Genomic DNA, 22,948 nt, shown 5'->3' with positions numbered 1-22,948 from the left:
ACTCATTATATAAATAATAGTACTGTAGTTATAAAATAGCATTCACGGATTTAGCTCGGTGGCGGATGTATATTTCAATTTGAGTAAGATGTCAAGTTTTTTTTTTTTTCCTCGTTCATATCTTAAAAAATTACTTAAAAAACAAAAGTGATAACATGCTTAACAGAATAATAACTGTGTAATTAGTTATTAATTATTGATATAATAAATCATTAGATTTATCATTAGTTTTTTTTTTTTTTTGGATAGTCTTGCCTTTCCCATTTTTTATTTTATTTTTTGGATATAGGAAGGGAGTTTGCGCCTGAAACAGAAATAAAGGAATTAAATAAACAAAATATAGGAAAGCAATTTGTTTGTATTATGGCATGTAGCCAAGGATCTAGGAGAGAAAATGGATCGAGAATAATAAAAGGCTAAAATAATGCAATCCAACTAATATTTCAAGTTGTATTCCAACTGAGAAATCAATTGGCGAAACTAATTCATTGGGAGAAAGTAAAAGATTGAATAGGGGAAATTATGTGTTGTACCTTTATTTGCATTTGATTCACCGATTACCCTTGTGATTAATGGTATAAAGCAAGTGAAATTAACTTCTTAGCCGTTAAATTTGTGTATTCTTAAAGGTCTATTAATTTCTTCTTCTTCTTTTTTTCCTTTTTTCCCCTAATCAGGGTCCGATATAAAAGATTTAGCAAGGGTCTAAAGCAAAAACAAAGAGAAGGGTTGATTCTGCTTGTGTCATGGCATGTAGCTAAGGATCTAGGGAGGGAAGGAAAGTATCAGAGAATAAAATGGTTAAAAAAATGATACAATCATATGAATTTATGCTATAGTGCTAAACCAGATATTATACCAAGTTGACAAAATAATATGGTCCAGGGCAGCACTATATGATCAGTATCTTATTCCGAGATGTTATTGTTATTGTTATTCTTCTTCTACTATTTCTATTCTAAAGCTTGCAAGTAAAACTAGCGAAGTTATCCTTTTGAAAAAGAGTTGGACTTCATCATGTGACTTAAAGAATTTACTTAGATACTCATCCTTTCAAAATCTCTATCAAATCAGTCTTTCACTATCATACATAAAGCGTGAAGAGACTAAACTCTCATGATAGAGAGGGCCTTTGTTTCCATGACTGGCAAGAGTTCCTGACCTCCCTTATTGGTCCTTTCTAAGCTCTTTAAATTTCATGACCACTTCCTTCATCCATCTCCACACATAACACCCAATAGATTGACAGAGGAAAAAAATTTCCTCAAGCTTTTATGGTGCATGAACTAAGGAGGCCCTTTCAATGATGGTAGGTCCGGTGAAGTGAAAGCCACCTTCTCTCCCCCATTGTTAAAACCACCGTTTGTCCTGTGAAAAGCCTCAAATATGCGGCTTCAAAAATGGGATGGATAAGAATATGCCCACCAATTTTTTAACTACCTTTTCCCTATGTCTCCTAAAGGACTATTATCACATTGCTCTAAAACTACTAAAAATCTTATCACCTTACATTTGAAATAAAATTGTCTGGCCAAGTATGCAAAAGATGTATGATATCTCCCTCAATATATGGTTTGAAGGTGCAGGAACATTATTTATTCAGAAACATTTGCAGGAACACTAAGGAGTTCGGAAGTTTGTAAAATAATATCAGGCAGTAATCGAGTTCAGATGCAACTCATCTTGTTTCCAGTTTTCTTCAAAGTTAGACAATTTACCAATTTCCAGATATAATTAAAAGCGTGACTACTTTAAATCATGGAAAGAAAGAGTATTTATCAGAGGCAAATACAGAAATTGGAGTCAGAGCATCACATTTCAATATCAAAAGAAACTAATGCTATATTTGGTTAAAATTCATAAAAAAACTTATTTCATTTGAAAAAAAAAAATTAAAATAATAAAATTAAAAGAGATATTCACTTACAAATAAATTCCATAAACTTTATGGATTGCAACCAAATACTATGTAAAAGAATAAATTTAAACTCAAAGGAAAAGAATAAACCATTTAACTGTGAAGGATCATAGAACTTCCATGCAAATTTCTAATAGCCATAATGGGTAAGACTTACAAAATGAGGTATATTATGATGATTTCACTATCCAGGAAACAAAATGTACATAGTTTATGGTAAGAAAAAAAGACTAATTCTTCAAACAATTTATACACACGTATGAGATAAATAACAAAAAGTGTTTGCTCTAAATCGCTCATCACATTCCTTGGTCAAAGAACCTACTTCCCACCCTTACCATAGCTGTCTCGCAGAGTAACAGTGCGATTGAAAACAAGTTTTTCAGGTGTTGAGTCCTTATCAACAGTGAAATAGCCTGGGTTGGAAATTTAAGAAATTGAAAATATTAGATCAGTCGAGAAAACAAAGTGTCACTAGTGGACACAATAGTATCCAAATAGTAAACAGAGGATATGATTGATTACCACAGCAAAAGAAGCAAGCAATAGTTACGGTAATATTAGGTAGAATGACAAAGGGCAATTGGCAATTTAGCATTTCGACACCAATTAAAACAGAAGATTCAAATATCATGAACAGAAGATAGAAATTGATGTGCAACTGCAATCAACATTTGACTTTCCAAGTCAATCTATATTTCAAGCCATCCTAAACTGAAATAGGGCTCTAAAATCTTACCAAGGCGTTCAAACTGGAAACTTTCCCCAATAGTGGCATTTTTAAGTAATGGTACAGCATATGCACTTGACATGACGACCTTGGACTGTGGGTTCAGATCAGCAAGCCAATCATCAAGTTCAGCAGGATTCTGATGCATCAATGATTGGATAAGTTATCAGAAATTGCCATCTCCAGAGTGTAAAACAGCCGATAATTTTTTTTTTTTTTTTAAAAGCAGTGTAAATTAAGCAATTCACACCTCTGAATTAAACAGTTTCTCAAATAATCTGACTTCCACCTTCAATGGATCAACCCCAGGGGAGGATTCAGCGACCCAGTGTAGAACGCCCTGTACAGAGACATCCATTCACAAAACATTAGCAACTTATGAAAATACTCATTTTGCAAGTACACTACAATATGTAAGAGGAAGGGAGAAGAAGAAAAAAGAAAGAAAAGAGAGACCTTTGGCTTTGTCTTCTTGGAAGGATCATATTCAGCCCGGATCTCAATAATAGTTTCATTATCATCAGCCAGGACTACTTCTGTGCATTTTATAGGAAAAGCATATCTGCACAGAAACAGAATCAGAAGCAAAATCCTCAATGTATAAGCAAACTTCTCATAGCAGGATTTGTCATACTGAAAGACCAAATCTACTGCATCAATTTTCTTGTATACCTGAGTAAGACGGATTTACCCAGTGCAAGCCCATAGTAATCCTTCGAATCTTTCATCCGAAAATCAGAATTTTCGATGTATACAACATTAGAAAATGGAACCTAAATTAAAAGGAAAAAAAAAAGATGTAACAAATTATGAAGAGTGACATTGAGGTACAAAGGCCAGGCCACGAAATCACATTTCATATAAATATAATCCAAGCCATAAAAATGTTTCTCTTCAGATCAACAATGGTATGTAACTCCGGTATGTTATAAACATCCAACCCAAGCCGAATAAGCCAAGATCTAATAGCTAAAAGGGAGAAGACATCTTATGGTAACAAATATCTTAGTTTTGAGCTGCAGTGTCCCCTTGTCAAAAGGATAAACATCTGTACATTTTGCATGTCAGTAGATCTCTATGCCCCAGTTAGACCTAGATGGAGAGCTACAAGCCAGGTCTAATTGGTATTTTAACTGAAAACTATAACAAACATATAATCATAATTAACATTTATCACTTAACATAAGCAACCCCAAACTTACATTCTTTCCTATCTATGCTCTTCTCATCTTCTACATGTTCCTCTTTATATCCTTTATTTTCCTCCAAATTCGACCCCTCAAAAATAAAAAGAGTCAAACTAAAAAGTAATGCGTAATATCAAGCCTACATTGCATTCCTTTTACTAAAGTATAATTTGTGTTATGCACTTATGAGTCACTGGTAAATTCTAATATCATGGATGCATTTAAATTGTTATTGTATTTTTGATACAGCCTAATCAAACTTGACAAAATCTACTTCTTAGGACAGCTCCATAAATTCAAATAAGCTGGGGCTAACTAGCACTATCTGAAACTCAAGCTAGGATTGCTAGGGTGGTCTGGCATCCAGACTTAGCCGGAATTCCACCCGCTGTCAACAGCTGATGCTATACAAAGTAAGGCACTGAGATGGTCTTCAATTTGAAAACATTATAGCATTATGGGAATTTAAAACTCTGGCTTCGACCAGACCTATATATTCACCTTATAAAAAGCAGAAGCATCATCAGTTTGTGCATCGGGCCATTTCTTTGCCTCAAGATCCATAATTGAGCCAGGTTCTAGGTTGGTAATGACCACCTAAGAACACAGAAAGTTGGACAGGTAAGCTAAAACACATTCAATAAAATAAAACAAAGAAGTAACACAGATAAGATGCATACCTTTAGAGGATGCAAGACAACCATTGTACGGGGTGCAGTTCTGTTAAGTTCTTCTCTTATGTGATGCTCAAGACGATCCAAGCGTATCAAAGTACTATCACTGCAGCAAATATAACAACAGAGTACAATAGCTATAATCAGTCCATCACTTCATCTAACAAAAATTAATATGATTAGTCAAGTATGTCTCTAACTAAGTGCAACCAAATATAAACCTTCTAGTGATTCCAATTCCTCGGACAAAAGCATTAATTGCAGTTGCAGTAACACCCCTTCGCCTTAAACCAGCAAGTGTCATAAGACGAGGGTCATCCCAACCATCAACATAATTCTTAGTCACCAAGAAATTTAACTGCAAGAACATAGCACACAGAATGGCAATTATATTAATCACAAAATAGCATGGCATTATCAGATTTGAAACTTAACAAAAAAGGGTGGATCAAAACTCTGCTCACTTTACGCTTTGACATCACAGTGTTTGCAACATTCAACCGTGAGTATTCCCATACATAAGGCTGATAAACACCCAATGCATGTAACAACCAGTAATATGAAGCACGCCGTGTCTCAAATTCCAGAGTACAGAGCTGTACAAAAGGAGGGAAAAAGGGTTGAAAGGAAAATGAAATAAAACCCCAAATGATATCCAGCATATGCATATAGAAATCAACATTCGCAAGGTTGGAACTCAGATAAGGAATCACATGAAGGATTTGAGGAAAAAATACAACACCAGCTTAAACAGTTGAAATTGGAAGTCTTTATTATGGGAATGGCATCTTTGACTTGTCACTCATTTATTGTCTACAGAATCCTAGAAATTAAAATAGAAGAAAATACTGAAACATGAAGAACAAATACACTATACCGAATGAGTGATATTCTCTAGAGAATCCACGATGCAGTGGGCATAATCATAACTTGGATAGATACACCACTTGTCTCCTGAATGTGGATGAGGAGTAAACTAAACAAAAGAAAGTCAAACCCATTAATGCACACCAAAGAAAAAATAGTTTTGCTCTATCAAATGAAGGTATGTTATATACTTGCCTTGATTCTATAAGCAATTAGATCATACATATTAAAATTATCACTCTGCATGTCTTGCTTCATTCTGAGTGTTGCCTTGCCTTCTTCAATCATTCCCTGTCGCATTTCATCAAAAAGTTTCAAAGACTCTGCAATAGGTCTATCCCTCCAAGGACTGTTCATCTTCTTTTCTCTGTATTCCTTAATCTCATCAGGTGTCTGCAAACAGCATTTAATTCCTTAAATCAGCACTTCTGACTTCTATGTTAATCAACTCAAAATAAAATGAAATGAGTGCAGAATTTCAGTAGCTATTCCATTCAAATCTCCCCCATTGACAAAAGAAGTTGCCAATAATAAGACTACTCCATAACTAAATAGTGAATACTTCAATATACATGTATGTGGGTGTGTGCGTATGAGTATGTGATGCAAGCAACCCAACATAGCATGCAGTCACTCAAGGAATAGGGATATGGCCAATCCAAATGGCTATAATAACTGAATTCTGGGGCAGGCACAGCAGCGGTCACCAATATCACACTAAAACTAAACCCAAATGACAATTATTTGGGTTATACCTGGTGATCAACATATGCATGACCTCTTCGTATCAGCTCCACGGCTAAATCATAAAGATCTTGGAAATAATCGCTAGTATATGTGATCTGCAAAAGGAATACGTACATCACAAAAGGCACATCCACATAAAAATATATGCCAATCAAATAGAGAACCAATAGTACCTTGAATGGTTTCCAACCCATCCACTCAACAATTTCTTCAATGTGATCGATATATTCCCTCTTTTCAGCTTCAGGGTTTGTATCATCATATCTAATTGTATCAAACGCCAGGCGTTAAGCTAATGAATAATGGCAGATGAAACATCCATAGTTCATTTGTATCACAGATGCAAATAAATTTCAAGTAACTATGCTTTATATCTGGCATGCTAGACTTTGCAAGATCCTCCATTCTCATATAATATGTGACCTCCAGGAGAGTGACGAATGATTAGAAAGTAGAAAGGTAACAACAAAAATTACAGGAAGCAAATAAATAAACCATATAAAACACTAGGAACCAATCGCTAAGATAAATCCATGGCAGAAACTATTTTAACCTTTTCTCACAATCATAAAGATTTTCTAGGTAATTTAATTACCTGTTTGCATATTTTCATTAGTCTAAATAACAAAAGATTTACATAACTCTTCATCTAATAACCAATCACTAAGTAACAACTGTTATCATGACTGGCAATGGCCTGTTATTGATGTAAAAGGCATCTATCCTTTGCTTTTGCCGCCAATTTCAGGTCTAAAAATACCCTTAAAAATATGATTTCAACATATTTCTCTCCCTCCAAAATTTATGATTTTATTCTTTTAGAAGTCTAAAGTCACTCATCTCTCCTTATTTTGCTTAAATTTCACTTAATAATTGCAATTATATTCTTAAAAAGGTAGCATATGCCCTTTTGACATAGATTTATAAATACACATTAATTTGGACCAATATCCATAAAATTTTGAAACATTTAAAAGTATTTATGGTGCACAGGAGTATGAAGCTTAAAGCTCTCGAGAAGACACTCAAGACCCTCCTAGACACTCTTTTTGGTGATGATAGTATGTTAGATTTGTAATCTTTTGGAATTCTATTGTGTTTTTGTGCTAAAAATTAAAACTACAGACTTATTGTCCTGTCTTTAATGAATTTATGCTCAATAGATGGTTGTGTTTCTTTAATCCAGTGAAATCCTTTAAAATCTATTAATTCTGAGTATTTTGCAATCTACAATAGCAATAGTCCTTTACCATTACATTACAATTGTTGCAAGCTTATTTCTGTTACAAGTGGTTGTGACCACTATAACGGCAGTTCTTGTTAATTAAATCGATGCATGCAACATGCTTAGCTGGATTTATTAGTTCTCAAAAGACCAAAAGGTAAACAGCATATAGTAGCATGACTATTGTAAATCAGAAAAAAAAAAATAATAATAATAATAAGCCCTCACCTAAGGTAGCAACATCCACCTCGCTCTTTCGCCAGACCAAAGCTAACAAACATGGCCTGAAATATTTTTCAAGATGAGGATAACCATGACTATGATAAGTGATAATTCTCAATGCCTAGTTCTCTTCCTTCCTGTGAATTGTCTCAAACAGAATTACTGATAGATGATACCTTAGCATGACCAATATGTAGATATCCATTTGGCTCTGGAGGGAAGCGAGTATAAACTTTCCCACCTGTTTCTTTCAGGTGTTTATCAAGCATTTCCTTTGTGTTGCAACATCTCAAAATGGACTTATCACTGAATAATATTTCAGTATGCACCTGAAAAAAAAAAAAAAAAAGAGGTTATCAGATGTGCTTTAACATAATGAGAAAACCTTGACTGAATAGGATAATGAGAAACAGACAGTTGAAGATTTAATGAGAAAATTTGCAGCAAGGAAGCAAATAACAAAAGCGTAAACATCTCAAATTATTTTGCAAATTTAAATCTAAGACAATATTTTAACTTACACAATGATGTGGAAAATCATAAAGCAACTACCGGTAATCAAGAGGAAAGCCCAATTTGGCATTTTGATTAAACCAAAAGCCTAATAATCCTGACATCACATTCAAATAGTACCTTAAAATTTTCATCAGGATTGGGAAATATCAGGAATGGATTAAGATCTTCCTCAGACGGCTGCACTGGACAATCAGCAACCTTTTTCTCCTGCACAATCTCAAAATCCACAAAACTGAAGTGTGAAGGAAAAAAAAATAAACAAATTATATTTAACCCAACAAAGGCAACTGCATGCAAGTCTTCTCACCTGAACTTTAGCAGGCTTTTCCTTTTTCTGCTTTGAGGGCTTCTCATTATCAGCTGCAGTCCTTTCACCAAGTAATTCAAATAATTTTGCATCTATGAGTTTCTAACAAACAAGAAGACATGGAAAGTAGAGGAGTATCAATAAATAAGATAAAACATAAACATTGCTATCATTGACAAATTCATACAAAAAACATAAATAATCACCTTGACAATTTTAGGATCAGCCCAAGGAAGCCTCTTGCGAACATGCCCAAATAGATCGCCCACTACAAACAAACGTAGAAGCCAAATGAAAACACATATGAATGCACGCAATAATATAAATAAATCAATAACAAACACATAAAGCAAAATAATTATAAAACCAACATTGCATAACAATGAAATAAATAAAAAACTTTGAATTCATTACTAACCATTTGTTCGGTAGCGCAGCTCCAAAATTGACACCTTGTTCTGTTCAAATACTTCATTAGCAGCCTTTTCAATGTCATCAGCAGAGACCTCAACACCTGCTCAGAAGGACCAGTTAATCATCATCTTTTCTCTTGAACTGTTGAACAAAAAATGATCAATTAAAGGATTCCAAATAACAACCCAAATAGGTAGTAAATATTTGAAACAGTGATGAAATAAAGATGAGCAACTATTGTGGAAATTAGAAAAACTGGCAATAAGGGAAGGAAAAGAAACACTAAAGCACAACCCCATAAAATCTAGCGTGGTTAGTTAACTTAATGAAAAAGGAAAACTTACCCACACCACATGCTTCTTCAAAATCATTCAACTTGAAACTCTCTGAAGCAGTATTAGATAAAAAGGAAAAAGCAGCTTCTAGTTGAGCTGACGTTTTAATCTGCAAATATTTTTGAAGAACAAGTGTTTCTCGTTTAAATTCCAAAAGGCAAAACTTTTTTCAAGTAATAGGGCAAAAGAAGTATATTAAAACCTTGGAAGAGACAATATATTCGAGCAAAGCAGGCCGATGTACAAGTGCATTTGTTGGATACTTCGTAGCAACCTGTCAACCATAAAGAAAGCAACAACGTTTTTCAAATTGTGCGAAAAGAAAACCAATAAAGACCACAAGTTTCATAGAACTGGAATAAGTCACAATTCAATTCCTAAAATACTCAGTTGAATTACATTGCAGAAATGTACAATTTGCACATAAAAATGAATCAACTTACAGTATAAAGGAGGTTTCCAACTGTTCTACTGCATCCTTCATTAACACCCGCCTGAAGGCAAGAAAACAAATTTAAAAGAGTAACAAATGCTGCACTATTTGCACCTTAATTTTGTGAAAATATAAAGGTCAAAGTTCTCGAAATCAGAGGAACTAAACAAAGAAAAATAAAAATGAAAAGATACCTCGTGAATGACGGTAGTGAGATTGTTCGTAACTTTGTTGTTAGCGATGGTGTTTTTGGCAGTTCTCTCATCCAGACCGATCTTCAAAAACAGCTCCAATGGCGGCGTCGCCGCCGAGCTCTCTTCTTTCACCACCATTGTTCTTACGATAGAGAGCTGTTATTGGCGTGTGAGTGGAAGGCTGGCTGACTAACTGACTGACTGGCTATTATACGGATGCTGATTTGACGATATGATATAAACCCTAACTTAACGCTAGCTTCTGATTGATTCTGCGTGCGTTTATTTTTTTTCCTTTGAAGATATTTTATTAAGATTGTTTTCGAATTTAGATTCTTTTTCTTTTCTTTTCGTTTTACTCTTTCATTTTGAGGAAAGCAAATTTTATTATCTTCGTAATGTGAAGAAAATAAATGAAAAGAATATCTTCGCGTTATGACTTGAGGTTGAATGAGGGAAAGAAAATCAGCCATTTTGACGGATTCATCTTGGGCTCCAAGAGATGGGCCCACTGGGTTCTCTGCTGTTGATTTTGACTTTCAGAATTCAGAATTAATCACGAACTAACAATTTTTTACAAATAAATTTCTAAAAATAATTTTAAAATCAACAAAAAAATTATAATTTTTACTTTGTATTTTTTAAATACTGTTTTTTAATTTATTTTCAAAATTACAGTGATCGTTTTTCAGTTGTTTGTTATTTTTTTGTTGTTTTATTAAAAAATAATTGAGAAAATTAAAAGAAAACAAAAGTATAATTTTGAAAAAAAATTAAAGAAATCATATTTTTAATATTTTAATACAGTAAAAATAAAAAAAAATAATTTAATATTTTTAATTTGATAAAAATAAATAAATATATATATAAATATTTTTATCATTTTTTTATTTTAACAGTGATGCAAAATCAGATCGGATATATGGATATGTAGAATAGAATTATAATAAATAAATTCATTTATAATGGAATTCAAAATTTAAGATCAAATAAGTTACCCTGTATAATTGAAATAATACGAAATTGATCTATTAAATTGAGTTTGTGCATTATATGACACTTAACAACCTAAATTTGTTAATAGTATATAAATATATTAATAATAATAGTTAATATTGTTAGAGAAATTTTAAATTTAAAAACTGAAACCACATTTTATCACTTATATATATATACTACTTTATCTTATTTTTCTATTTCTATATTATTTATATCTTTAAGGTTGACCCTTTTGGTATTCGGTTTGTTGAAAGTGGTTTTGTATAAATTGAAGTATATAAAAATTTAAATTGACATGAATGTTTAAGCGGATTAAGATTTTAGACTTTTAATAAGATTTATAAAAAGAATAAGATTAATAAATAAATGGATTAATGTTATTATAACAATAATATGCCTACAAATTGACATGAAACATTTACCACACAAAATCTTAAATTGTTAGCTTTAAAAGAACCATACGATATAAGAGTCTTTTATATCTCTATTTTATTTTTTGACGAAAATTACTTACCTAATCAAATTATTTTAGATGTATATTTATATTTTATATTTATATATTAAAATAATAAATAATTAATACATTATATATTAATTATTTAATTACGTGATGTCCTATTATGATATACATACTTATTTTTCAAAAATAGAAATAAAATATCCGTTTGGAAGAAAAAAATATGTCAGCAATTAGAATAACAAAATATCTTTTTAGGTCGCTAAATGAATATTAAAACATTTAATAAAATAATTAAGAAAGACAAAACATTTATCATATGTAGCATTATTTGTGGGAAGAAGAGAGCTTGGAAGGAATTTGTAGTCACGGGTTACAGCCTAAAACATGGAATTCAACAGGTTATAACTATATCCAAAATTTCTTGCTTGTTTACACAATTTAAAGAGTTCCTGGAGAACAATTTTCACTTCAACATCTTCATTTATATGTAAGAACAATGAATTATTAAATAGCCATAACTCTGTGTTCAAAATTAATTAAGATACAATATAGGACCACCCTTTTTGTACTTTTGTATTTTTGTGTATATGACGTATATTCACTAATCTTGGTATCTAAATGGAAGAATCCTTAAGGAATCTGCTGTTTACTCCAGCTCTGTACAAGTGCAGCTTCGTTGATTTGGCTGTTATCCTGATCTCTGTATAGGCAGGCACAAAATATGCCTCGCCCTCTTTGACTATCTCACCATCACAAAATCCTGCATCAATTGTCCCTCTCCCCATGATGATTAAGAAAAGAGATGGTCCTGGAATTGAAGGAAAAACTACTGATGCTGCCTCGGGAAGAATTGAGAGGTCTACTTCGAATTCGTCGAGGGGTGGGCGATATCTTGTTGTGAATGGACTCAATGGAACACCTCGCAGAATTTCAGGAAAACCCTGCAATAAAAGTAGCAAGAGGAAACATTAAACTCTCAATGTTTGGCTCAAAACAAGCATTAAAAACTACTGAGGATGCGTTTATTGTCCATGTGAAGTTAGTAAATAACAAAAACACCAGAAAGATTAATGTTACCAATGGCATTAATATGATCCAGTTGCATGATCCCATACACTGTTACGTTTTCGAATTACCTGTCTATATTTGAGCATAGAAAGAAGAGTCTGGACATCCCTTTGCTTGGGGGTAAGGCCGGCACGAACAACGTTATCTGAGTTGGCCATACACTCAATACATTCACCACCAACATAAGCATGAGGTTCATTTGCTTCTAGATACAATGCTTCACCAGGGCTCAGCTTCACATAATTCAACAAAAATGCAGCCATGACACCTACATCAGCTGGGTATTGACTCTCTAATCTCAGCACCAACCACTCTTTATCTGTCAACTCCCTTTCCTGATCCAGTGAACCAGAAATATGGTGATTGAAGGAAAGAGAATCAAGCAGTCCACACAAATGTAAGAAAATCAAGACAACTACAAAACAAGGAATAATGAATTTGCAAGTCATTAACATCAATTCTGTAAGTCAAGTAACCAAACTTAACAAAATCTAATCTGCTATAAGCATGATTTTACACGCATGTCTTTAATTTTTTGTTTAATGCTGCAGGTACATATCTGTGCACGAAGCATTCTACTGCTTAATATGGCCAGTACCGCCACTTTTGTTTATTATTCTTATTGTACGGCACCAACTTAATACAAGATTACTGCCATTGCTGTTATAGCGTTAATATCAAGCAAAAATAGTTAAAGATAGGCTTCATGCAAAAAGCATATCTTTTTACATGTATATAGCATATGGCACCAAGTTATGTACTAAAAAAAAGTTTCTGCACAACTATTTGTTATGACACACTTTACTTCAAGTTAAGCCTCATTAACTGAAGCATGTTAGTAGGATCAAATAATCGATTATCAGAGCAAACTTATGTTTGTTTTCATTTGATTATGTTTTAGATAAGCAGTGCAGTTGAACTTTGTGAAATATGTTCTTATAAAATTTGGCAAATGCATAAAAAGGCCAGAACCATGACAAGAGGATCTAATTGGTTGTTGAATTTCTCTATACTGTGTTTCTCAGCACACAACCAATCAAGAGAACAATAAAAGTAGCACCATATTCACTATGAAAACTGTGACAAGTTCATAATGCTTCTATTTCTAAATTGGTAGAAGTGAGAGATCATTGCAATGCTTTTATGACCTCTGGAAGGGAGGTTAGCAGTAAAGAATAATCAAGATGCACATTACTTTCAACAATAACAATGACAGAATATTTAGCAATTACCTGCATTTCCAGATGCAACCGCCTTTTCATGTTAGAGATCAGTTCACAAATTTCATCACTGCTTGACAGAACAATTTGACTGAAGATAGATTGCAGAAATGTTTTTCCTTTATCATCCCTATCTTGCTCATTCATGTGTAAAAATTGCTTCACATTGCTATCCCCAACCAATTCTACAATCTCAGGAAAAGTACATAGCATGTTCTTAAGCTCCTGCGAAAATAGGTGCAGTGCAAGCAAATTATATCATGCATAGAAAGCATTAGCATTTTAACAAAGAAAAGAAATTTGGTCTTTCAATGTCTAAATTGTATCTTTATCATCTTATTATTCTGGTGATTAGGCAAAAAGAGTACAACTTGCACTGAAATCAATTCGCATGACCTAAGTTTCTAATTTAAAAAATGTCATAATGTTTTTCTAAATTTCCATTTGGGTGTGCATCACATGGCAATGAATAAAATGCAAAGGAATAGATGTTGAACAATTCTAATAATGTGCAAAGAGCTTTAGAAGGCAATACCTTTACACTGATAAATCCGCAAAGAGCCTCAAATTCTGTAAGTGCTAATGCCATCTCAGGCTTGTGATTATCATCCTTATAAATACTTGGCTGAGCCTTGTGCAGGGCCTTTGCCAATTCCTTATCTGGATGGGCTTGTATAGACAAGGCTTTCCCTACAGAAATTACCTATACTCCAAAAACAATTCAAAATATTTAAGATTTTTCTGCAAAACAAATGCAGAAACATAGACAATATATCAACTTATCAAACCACATTTATTGCAACCAAGCTACAACAATGTCAAAAACCCAGAAAATACAACAGATAAGAAACCAAGATTACATTTGTATTTGACATACATCATGAAAATAAAGAAAGAAATGCATGAACCTTGAATAAGAAAGGAAGATCACCACCCCATTTCTTCATAACCTTGTCTCCAAGAACTTTATAGGGATTCTCCAAGATCCATTTTTTTAAACTCAATGATCCATTTCCATTACCATGATCCACAAAAGAAGGACCAGATTTATGAGTTCCAATCCAGAACTCGGCATAAGGCTTACCTGGGTCAATATCAGAGCCAGAATTGAGAGAGAAGAGCCTTGCCACCTGAGAATTTTTGCCAACAATGCCCCAATCATAGTTGTGTACTGAACATTTCAGTCTTTTAGGAACATTCTTGTGCTGTTTTAATAGCTCGTCATTTGTCTCCCTAGTGGGATCATTGACGCTATTAACAGAACAAGAAACCATGTTTGAAGTCTCAGGCTCTGATGAGGCTCTCTTTCTTGGCAGTTCTGTTTCTTTTTTTAAATGGAACTGAAGCTCTTGTCAGTTAGATGCAAACAAACAGTTACTTGCAGAGGTATAAATTTCTGAAAATCCGGTCAAGCTAAAATGTAGAAGCTATTTATACGATGCAGGATTGAATGCAGTGGCCTCTATCTGATATGTTCATGGGCTTGAGCCACAAGAGCTAAGATTTATATAAGCCCAAGTATGCAGCTATATATGGATCATCTCCTGTTGCTTGAAATCCAATTCACACTGATTCTTATATGTGTACCAAAAATCATGCCCAAAGCGGGACGCCACCTAATAGTCGTATTGAGAAACCCGTTCCAAATGGTTGAAGGGATACGTGTTGAGAAAAGACTTGATTCGATTGGCTTGTTATTTAGCCAAAACACAATCCAAAAACAAACAAATAGGATTCCTTGCTTGGCACTTAACAAGAAACCCAAATACAACGGTATATTTCTTTTACGATCCTTTGTAATAGTATTGCATGAAACTGCACAATTTTATCTTTTAAAATTAAAAAAGAAAAAATTGAATTTAAGACTTTCAAATTAAAATAGGCGTCTATTGACTCTTGCGAATATACAAACCTTACATTCTAAATCATATTATGATTCTTGTGAAAGTACTCGAAGAAGTCACTACGAGGAAATGAATGACCACAATGTCCGAAAAGACATGCCAATCACTTCAACTGGAAAAGAAAAGGACATCTCATTACGAGCATCAGTAGTTGAAACTGTACTCAGCTCTAATTTCTGTTTGTTTTACAACTGACTATATATAATTAAAAGTAAAAAACTTAATTAAGCAGAGCATATAATAAAAATAATTTATAAAAAAGTCTATTTTCTTTTGTTATCTTTACTATTGTTGTGGCACAGAGATGCCTACTTGTCCCGATCCTAATTATAATGATCCTCTTATTATTCACAGAATCTCATTTCATTTAGTGTAGGCGATTTTTACTGTAAGAAATCATGGATTAGAAGTTAACAAATCATGCATACGTAAACTAAAGTTCAAAAAGTGTAAAAAGAAAACTTCTACATATAAGAGCGAAAAACTCAAAAACTTTCTCAGTTTTTCGTGCTCTGGGGAACCAGAAATACAAAGCGGTCATTTTGTGATTAGCAACAAAAATGTAATTCTATGTGTCCTGGCACAGAAACAATTTCCAACCAACTTTAAGAATGGTACGTACGTCCGCATGGAGACTGGGGGCAAAAGCAAATCAATAGAACTGTGTAAGGAGTAAGAGTAAAAAGAATATGTCACAGGAGATGCCAAAATGTGTCACCAATAGCTCAGTTTTGATCTAAATCGGACATATAACATGTGAAGGAGAATGAGTACTCGACACACTGACACTGTCATTTGTATGTCTATCTCTCCCTCTCTGATTTCCAGGTTATAAATCTCTGGATCTCTAATTATTCTTCTTCTTCTTTTTTTTTCTTTCTTTTTTTTTTTCCACGTCATCACCTGCCACCATGCACATCTATAACCAATATCTCAGAACATTAATGCAGGAAAAAATAATTATTAAAAGAAAGCCAAATAAAATATCCAGAGACATGAGGAGGAGGTACTTCTCATTATATGCCTTATGCAACATTTTGATGTTAAAAAAAAAAAAGGGACAAAGCTCAACTTGTTATTGGACAAATTCTTGGAAGGTACATAATTCATTACCAGGCAGTATCAAAATAATTTGTCGGTGTAGGATAAGAAGCTGTCTGGAAGGACTGTAGTGGTTATTTAGTTTTTGCTTATGTTAGAGACATATCACGTTTATGGCTTTACAAAGGTTTGCTCCCTTTGTCTACTTGCCATGTAGATTAGGCAGTCGTATCATATCATATGTTATTGTTCAATTAGACCTCTTATAATGAAATCTTAAATAATGGGTTCTATAAATACTCTCAAAAAGAAGAAACTGGGTACCAAAATGATTCCTAGCAGTTCCAACAAAAACACCCTTATATTTTATTAGATATTATATAATGTCGCCTAAGTCAATTATTTCCCAATGGACCCTACCTCTCATGCCACTCAATTGGCTAACCCATCAATTATCAGCCTTCTGTCTCCAACAGTTAGACAGTAACTTCTCAACTTCAATTTCTAAGTATTAGGTTGCCTTAAAATAGGGTTATTCAGATGATTTTATAACCAGTTAAAGAAGAACATAAATAAGCCTAGTTGGCTGCCACTCCATCTTTTAGGTGGGCAAGTTGGAGGTCCTAACCCGCTACACTTCCTCAATTTACACATTTCTCATGATTTACTATATGTGTTAGTTATAATTATGATTAGTTGATTAAAGTTTAAGATTTTCAATTTTTTTTTTCTTTTGCTGAATAAGTTTAAGATTTTAGGTACTAAATGCAAATATATAATTTGTGATTGAAAAAAGAAAGAAAGGGAAACCAGTATATTTTTAAAAATAATTTCATTAATTTAAATTTTTATATTTTAATAGAGCGATTTTAAGAAAATATTTCTCTATATTGGATTCAAACATTTATGAATAAGTCTTTGAGATATTCTCTAGAATGATCAACCAAACCATAGTTGACAAGAAAAGAGAGCACATTCCTTTACGGGTTTTAGTAACCGGTTAGGTGAACACACACAAATTTATAAACCATTTTTAATGAAATTACAGAATTATAAAAAATAGGAATACCCTATGTGATCTTCATTTACCTTCAGAAATTAAACTGCAAAGAACAAGATTGGGAGCAAACATTTTTAATAGTGTACTAGCACGGATTGAGATCCACCCCTGACCGATACAGCTCCACCCTTTGCATTATTTTGACATAACAATCAAATCTACATAGGTGGTCAGATGGGCTGCCACCAAATTTTTTATTAATTCACATGTTGTTGTTACTTGATATTAAAAAGTTTCCAAGCATATAAATGGAAAATTATGAATTGCTGCTATATCTATCCTATAGCCAAAGATGAAGCACTAGTTTCTACAGTAGATAGAAGGTTAAGGTCTTAGCCACTCAACTCTCATTTTGAGAAATAGCCAATTCCTTAAAGTGAAAGTAAGTGTCTTTGGAAACCATTTCTAGGCAAAGGATTCGTTTTTATAGCCTTTCGGTGCTTGAATTATACTTTCATTCTCTTTTATCCTTTTCTTTTTTTTTTGCCCATTGATATCTTGCAAACAATGGAATCAATCGATTGTTTCTCTTCTTCACTCCCTTGCATAATTTGATATTATGTCGTTATCCTCCGATGTTGGAACACGATGCTCTTAGCTTAGACAAAAAGCAAAAGCCAAAGCTGCAATTTCTGACTTCTCATTCCAAGAATTCTTTTTTTTCCCCTCTTCCTCACTCTTTTTTCTGCTTTCTTTTGACTCCAAAATTTCCAGCATTCATTGCTCTTTCTTGGGTTGTTTGTCATTTGAAACTTTTGCCCGCTTTCTTGAGTTTAAAACAAGCACGAGTTGTTGTTTCTTTTTAGAGTTTCTTTTTTTTTTTTCTTGGAGGTGTGAGTATGGCTATAGATGTCTGTTCAGAGATTTCAAGTGCAGGAATTAGTCCAAGAATCTCATTCTCTCATGACCTCAATCAAGCTACAGATTCCGTATCCATTCAAGACTGCAATCCGAGATTAGACTCGTGTTTATTAGATTCTGATTTTGATTTCTGCACTGGCAGCAGCTTTGTTCAAGAATTGTCTTCTGCTGATGAGCTATTCTCCAATGGCAAGATCCTGCCTATTGAAATCAAGAAATGTAAAAAACTCTCAGTTTCCACTAAAAGAACTGATCAACCAAAGCCTATCACTACTCATTCTCTAAAATCTAGCACTGACACTCCAGAGAAGAAGCTGCTGAAGGAATTCTTGTCAATGAGTATTGATGCAGATGAAAAGCCAATAAGTACGAAGTCTTTTTGGCAATTCAAGAGAAGTAATAGTCTGAATTGTGATAGTACTACTCGAAGCAAAGGTCTAATTCGCTCTCTTCAGTTTCTTTCAAGAAGTAACTCTACTGGGTCAGCTCCAAATCCTCCAAAACTGTCATCAGTATGCTCCAAAGAAAATCAAAAACCAAGGTTGCAGAAACAACATTCTGTTCCTACTAGGAAGTCTCCTGCTACAAATTTCGGAGCATTCTACGGGTACAATTCAGGGCAGAAACATCCTTCTCTAAGGAAGTGTGGATCTTATGGCAATGGAGTTAGAATTAGTCCTGTCTTGAATATACCACCTCCTTACATTTCAAGGGGAACTGCCAATCTTTTTGGTTTGGGTTCTTTGTTCTGTAATGGTAAGGTAAAAAGAAAGAAGAGATGATTACTTATCAAGAATCTTTTCTTTTTTTATTGTCACTATTTTTTATTTGTTTCAAGTACAGATGTATTTAGCTGTGATTTTGGTTGATGAATTAGCATGTGATAATATCTGTAAATATTGTTCAAGAAAAAAAACACAGGAAAATGATTAGATCCTGAGAAACTATTGAAAGGATAGTTAAATATGTTGTCAAAGGAAGTGAAAACAACAGTAAAGGCTTTATCAGGAAAAAGAAAAGTAGAGGGATTGAAGGAGGAAATTTTCTAAAATTGGATGATGATGGTGATGGTTGTTGTTTATGTCCTCATGCCTATCAATATGATAAGGGCTTGGGAGACATATAAACAAGGTATGCGTCTTTCATTTGCTATATACTTTTTTTTTTTTCTTTTTATCCTTTTGAATTCTTGTTTCTTGTATTTCTTTTTTCTTTTTTCTTTTTTCTCTTGGAATCTCAACATTTTTAATTGTGGCTCTCTTTTATTGTTTTTTGAACTTTGATTGGGGATTCCTTTGGCCTTTTTTCTTTTGTGTATATTATATAAAACTAAACTAGAAAACTTGCCTCAATTTTGACCATATATGGGGTCCTCTAGCTTTTGGTCTTTTTGTTCTATTCTATCTTGATTACAAACAAAATAGTTGCCACGTTGAAGTGGTTTAAGAAATAGAAATCAATGATCAAAGAGGTCCCTCTTTGCCATTGTTAGAGTAATGCAATGGCTTCCCTTCAAAAGAAATTAAAGAAAAAAAGTAATATAATATTGAGTATCTTTGTAGTACTAGTAGGGCAGTGAATAAGGGTGAGTATATCAAACCAAAATATATATATATATATATATATATATATTAACTGATTCAAGATTTGATAGAAATTTAATCAAAAGAATTGGTTAATCTAAATGATAATTCTTTTTTACTTAATTTTTCTTTTATATTAAAAATCTTTAATTAACTGAACTAATCTTAATATAATAATATTAAGATTATAGTTTTCCAATTCTATTTTCATAATCACCTCAAGATGTCGGTACTCATTAAATGGAATATATCTTACTTTTTTAATTTTTTTATAACAACCACTTAAAATGATATAAACAAAATTAAGCTTTTAATTTCAATCATACTAACTAAAAGTACCGAGTATCTAAATATAATAAAGTTGCAAGTGTTTTCTCTATTTTAAGTTATTAAGTTCATAGTTAAATGTATATTTGGCTGCATTTTCATCATTTAATTATTTTAATATTTATTTTTATTTTTATTTTAATACAACTTGATAGATATCGAATTCATTTTGATATGAAATTTAAATAATTTTTAATATGTAATTTCATTTAATATATCCATATGTATTGTATATAGAAATTTAAATATTATAAATATATATATATATATATATATATATTTAGATTAAATCATAAAAATAAAAATATTTAAAAACTATAAAAATAAATTTTAAATATCTATTAAATTAAATTATAAATTAATATATTTAAATATTTAAATGATTCAAATTTGTACGTTGGAGTAGGCATTCCACCTAATTTTACAGTAATATTCATAGATCTTTCAGCAAATAAGCCAGACCTAAGCCTTAGCCCAGTTGCAAATACCAATTTCCCAAGCTGATTAGGCCATTCCAAGTTAAATAGGCCAAGCCCATTGACCCGTTGAGCCTCTTTCCCTGTTTCTTCAACAATATGCAGCAACGAAGGATAATCTAAAGAAAATAGAAGAAAATAAAAAGAGAATTATCTTCAATGGTGTTTAATTTATAAAATCTTTTAAGAAATGAAGGAAATTGAAGGAAAACAATCCCTCTTTTTTTCCTTTGTAAAAATTAAAATTAATTACACGTGTAAAAAATGTTATCTCATAAAAATAAATTAAAATCTAACTAATTATTCTTTTTAGTTATATTATTATAATAAAAATTCAAAAATTAATTAATTCATCTACATTCTATTTTATAATTATTTTTATATAATCAAATACATTTGAGTAAAAAAAAAATTATTTTTCCTTCTTTTTCTTTTAAATTACCTTCTTCTCCTCTTTCTTTTTCATTGTCGTATGCATACTGTCGTAGCATTGGGCGAGGAGAAGGTATATTCTAACGACGAATTTCCAGTGGGTCCTTTCATTTCAACCAATTGAAATTTCTACTATTTAATATTTTTACTATTAAATTATGAAAGAGTTAATATATGATTTAAAATAATTAATAATTAAAAATATTAATTACCAAATTATAAAATAAAAAAATTCTATCAACTCCATTAAATGATATTGGGTACAAATTGTTATAATTTGAGTATAATTTTTTAATAATATTATTTTGATTATACTTACTCCTATTTTAATAATTGAATGATTTATATTATTATTTTCAAAGGAATAAAATTAGATTTAACAATTTTTATTGAAAATAAATAAGTAAATGATATAAATAAATAAAATTAGCTGATATTTATTCTCGGCCACAAAAATTAAGATGGACAGCATGATTCCACCCAAAATGTCTGCTACCCAATTGTTAATAGGACTGAATTACGCAGAAGGATGAAATGGAAATGTCTCTGGAAATAAGTATCAACTTCATAATATAAACAAATAACTAATAACTATAATAAAATGTTCAAAAATCCAATAAAATCATTCTACTTCAATATATACCAGACACTGGATCCTAGCTACGCATAGATACATTTCTACAGTCAACTAGCCGTTGCCTCCGATTTTGACGTCAATTTTCTGATTTTTTGTATGAAATTTCAATTCCAGCAACTAGATTTAGTGTCGCAACTACGTTTCATTTTACTTTCAAGTTTTATAAAAAGAATTTTAATTTTAAATTTTAACTCGACGTCAAAATCAAATTTTAATTGCCTTTGAAGAAGAATAATAGAGATCACACGTTACTCATAAATAAAAAATATATATATAATATATGATCCTTCAAAATCCAACTGACCATGTAGTTAATTTTAGTCATTTTAGTATTGATTAGATTTAAATCTAAATATGTCAGTGAATTTAATGGTTGGTCCGTTCATTTAATTCCCACCTCAATCTATTAATTCAAATTTTTAATAAATCTAGCTAGTTTTTATTTTTGTATATGCATTGCATACCATAATTTGATGATACGAAGATGACAAACGACATTTTAGTTTGAAGCAGTGATCAGTTCAAATTATATATAGATATTTAAAGGTATCCTAGAGGTTTAATGATATATTTTTATATATAAAATGGTCAAAATATATACTTTTATCTCACTTAACTTAATTATCTATTTAATGTAATATTAGTAAAAAAATAGGGAAATATGGAGCTAAACACTCGAAAAAAAAGTTTAATTGTACATGATCGTGTCAAGGCCTAAGTTTAAGACGTATAGACTACTAATTACAAGGTCCAAAGGACATTTTAGTTATTTTATATAATTATTAGAATTTATATTAAGAGTTATTTATTGGATAGTATTTAGTGGAGATAAAGATACTTAAAGTCTTATCTATTAGATAGACTTATATAAGTATATTTATCTCTAGGGTGATTTATATAGAGAATGACTATTTTTTATATATATCTCTGCAAAACCTAATTCTAAGAGTAGAGTTTTCTCCTACCTGCTCTCTACACATGCCCACAGTTATTCTTTCTATAATTCTCTACGGTTCTTTATAAACATTTAGTTTTAGTTTTTATTACTCTTTTGAAGATCTAAGGTGTTTTTCAAGAAGTAGAGAGTGAGGATCAATCTTCTTTCTAGTTG

General features: G+C 32.0%; 3 protein-coding genes across 3 annotated transcripts; 1 reads left to right on the top strand and 2 right to left on the bottom strand.

Moving 5' to 3' along the window:
- Nucleotides 1-2,065: 2,065 nt before the first annotated feature.
- Nucleotides 2,066-10,172, bottom strand: LOC8260377 (glutamine--tRNA ligase). The gene is made up of 23 exons (XM_002526946.4): nt 9,770-10,172; nt 9,586-9,636; nt 9,345-9,416; nt 9,152-9,251; nt 8,812-8,907; nt 8,600-8,661; nt 8,394-8,495; nt 8,204-8,293; nt 7,747-7,899; nt 7,577-7,632; nt 6,297-6,387; nt 6,132-6,218; nt 5,572-5,769; nt 5,387-5,485; nt 4,974-5,105; nt 4,731-4,867; nt 4,516-4,615; nt 4,337-4,432; nt 3,321-3,421; nt 3,105-3,210; nt 2,899-2,988; nt 2,658-2,787; nt 2,066-2,334 (listed from the first exon to the last, which is right to left on the bottom strand). Exons 1-23 carry the CDS (start codon nt 9,905-9,907, stop codon nt 2,240-2,242), a joined length of 2,382 nt encoding a protein of 793 aa, XP_002526992.2. The 5' UTR covers nt 9,908-10,172; the 3' UTR covers nt 2,066-2,239.
- Nucleotides 10,173-11,688: 1,516 nt separating this feature from the next.
- Nucleotides 11,689-14,926, bottom strand: LOC8260378 (mannose-6-phosphate isomerase 1). The gene is made up of 5 exons (XM_002526947.4): nt 14,425-14,926; nt 14,052-14,219; nt 13,529-13,741; nt 12,365-12,631; nt 11,689-12,169 (listed from the first exon to the last, which is right to left on the bottom strand). The coding sequence occupies exons 1-5, from the start codon at nt 14,788-14,790 to the stop codon at nt 11,843-11,845; spliced, it is 1,341 nt and encodes a 446-aa protein (XP_002526993.2). The 5' UTR covers nt 14,791-14,926; the 3' UTR covers nt 11,689-11,842.
- A 2,885-nt stretch (nt 14,927-17,811) lies between these two features.
- Nucleotides 17,812-19,199, top strand: LOC8260379. The gene has a single exon (XM_002526948.4). The coding sequence runs from the start codon at nt 18,361-18,363 to the stop codon at nt 19,162-19,164; it is 804 nt and encodes a 267-aa protein (XP_002526994.1). The 5' UTR covers nt 17,812-18,360; the 3' UTR covers nt 19,165-19,199.
- Nucleotides 19,200-22,948: the final 3,749 nt, after the last annotated feature.

The sequence above is a fragment of the Ricinus communis genome, chromosome 4 (genome assembly GCF_019578655.1).
Source record: "Ricinus communis isolate WT05 ecotype wild-type chromosome 4, ASM1957865v1, whole genome shotgun sequence".
NCBI classification, from domain to species: domain Eukaryota; kingdom Viridiplantae; phylum Streptophyta; class Magnoliopsida; order Malpighiales; family Euphorbiaceae; genus Ricinus; species Ricinus communis.
The sequence above is the reverse complement of the archived record's forward strand: the minus strand, read 5'-3'. Positions and strand labels throughout refer to the sequence as shown.

Excerpts from the sequence above, each read along its gene's own strand:
- LOC8260377 (XM_002526946.4), bottom strand. The coding sequence starts at position 9,907 with ATGGTGGTGAAAGAAGAGAGCTCGGCGGCGACGCCGCCATTGGAGCTG. Across the intron at positions 7,900-8,203 it reads ATCCTGATGAAAATTTTAAG|GTGCATACTGAAATATTATT; the intron begins GTACTATTTGAA and ends TTTTTTTTTCAG. Across the intron at positions 6,219-6,296 it reads TGGGTTGGAAACCATTCAAG|ATCACATATACTAGCGATTA; the intron begins GTACTATTGGTT and ends TTCCTTTTGCAG.
- LOC8260379 (XM_002526948.4), top strand. The coding sequence starts at position 18,361 with ATGGCTATAGATGTCTGTTCAGAGATTTCAAGTGCAGGAATTAGTCCA.
- LOC8260378 (XM_002526947.4), bottom strand. The coding sequence starts at position 14,790 with ATGGTTTCTTGTTCTGTTAATAGCGTCAATGATCCCACTAGGGAGACA. Across the intron at positions 13,742-14,051 it reads GCGGATTTATCAGTGTAAAG|GAGCTTAAGAACATGCTATG; the intron begins GTATTGCCTTCT and ends CTATTTTCGCAG. Across the intron at positions 12,170-12,364 it reads CTATGCTCAAATATAGACAG|GGTTTTCCTGAAATTCTGCG; the intron begins GTAATTCGAAAA and ends CTTTTATTGCAG.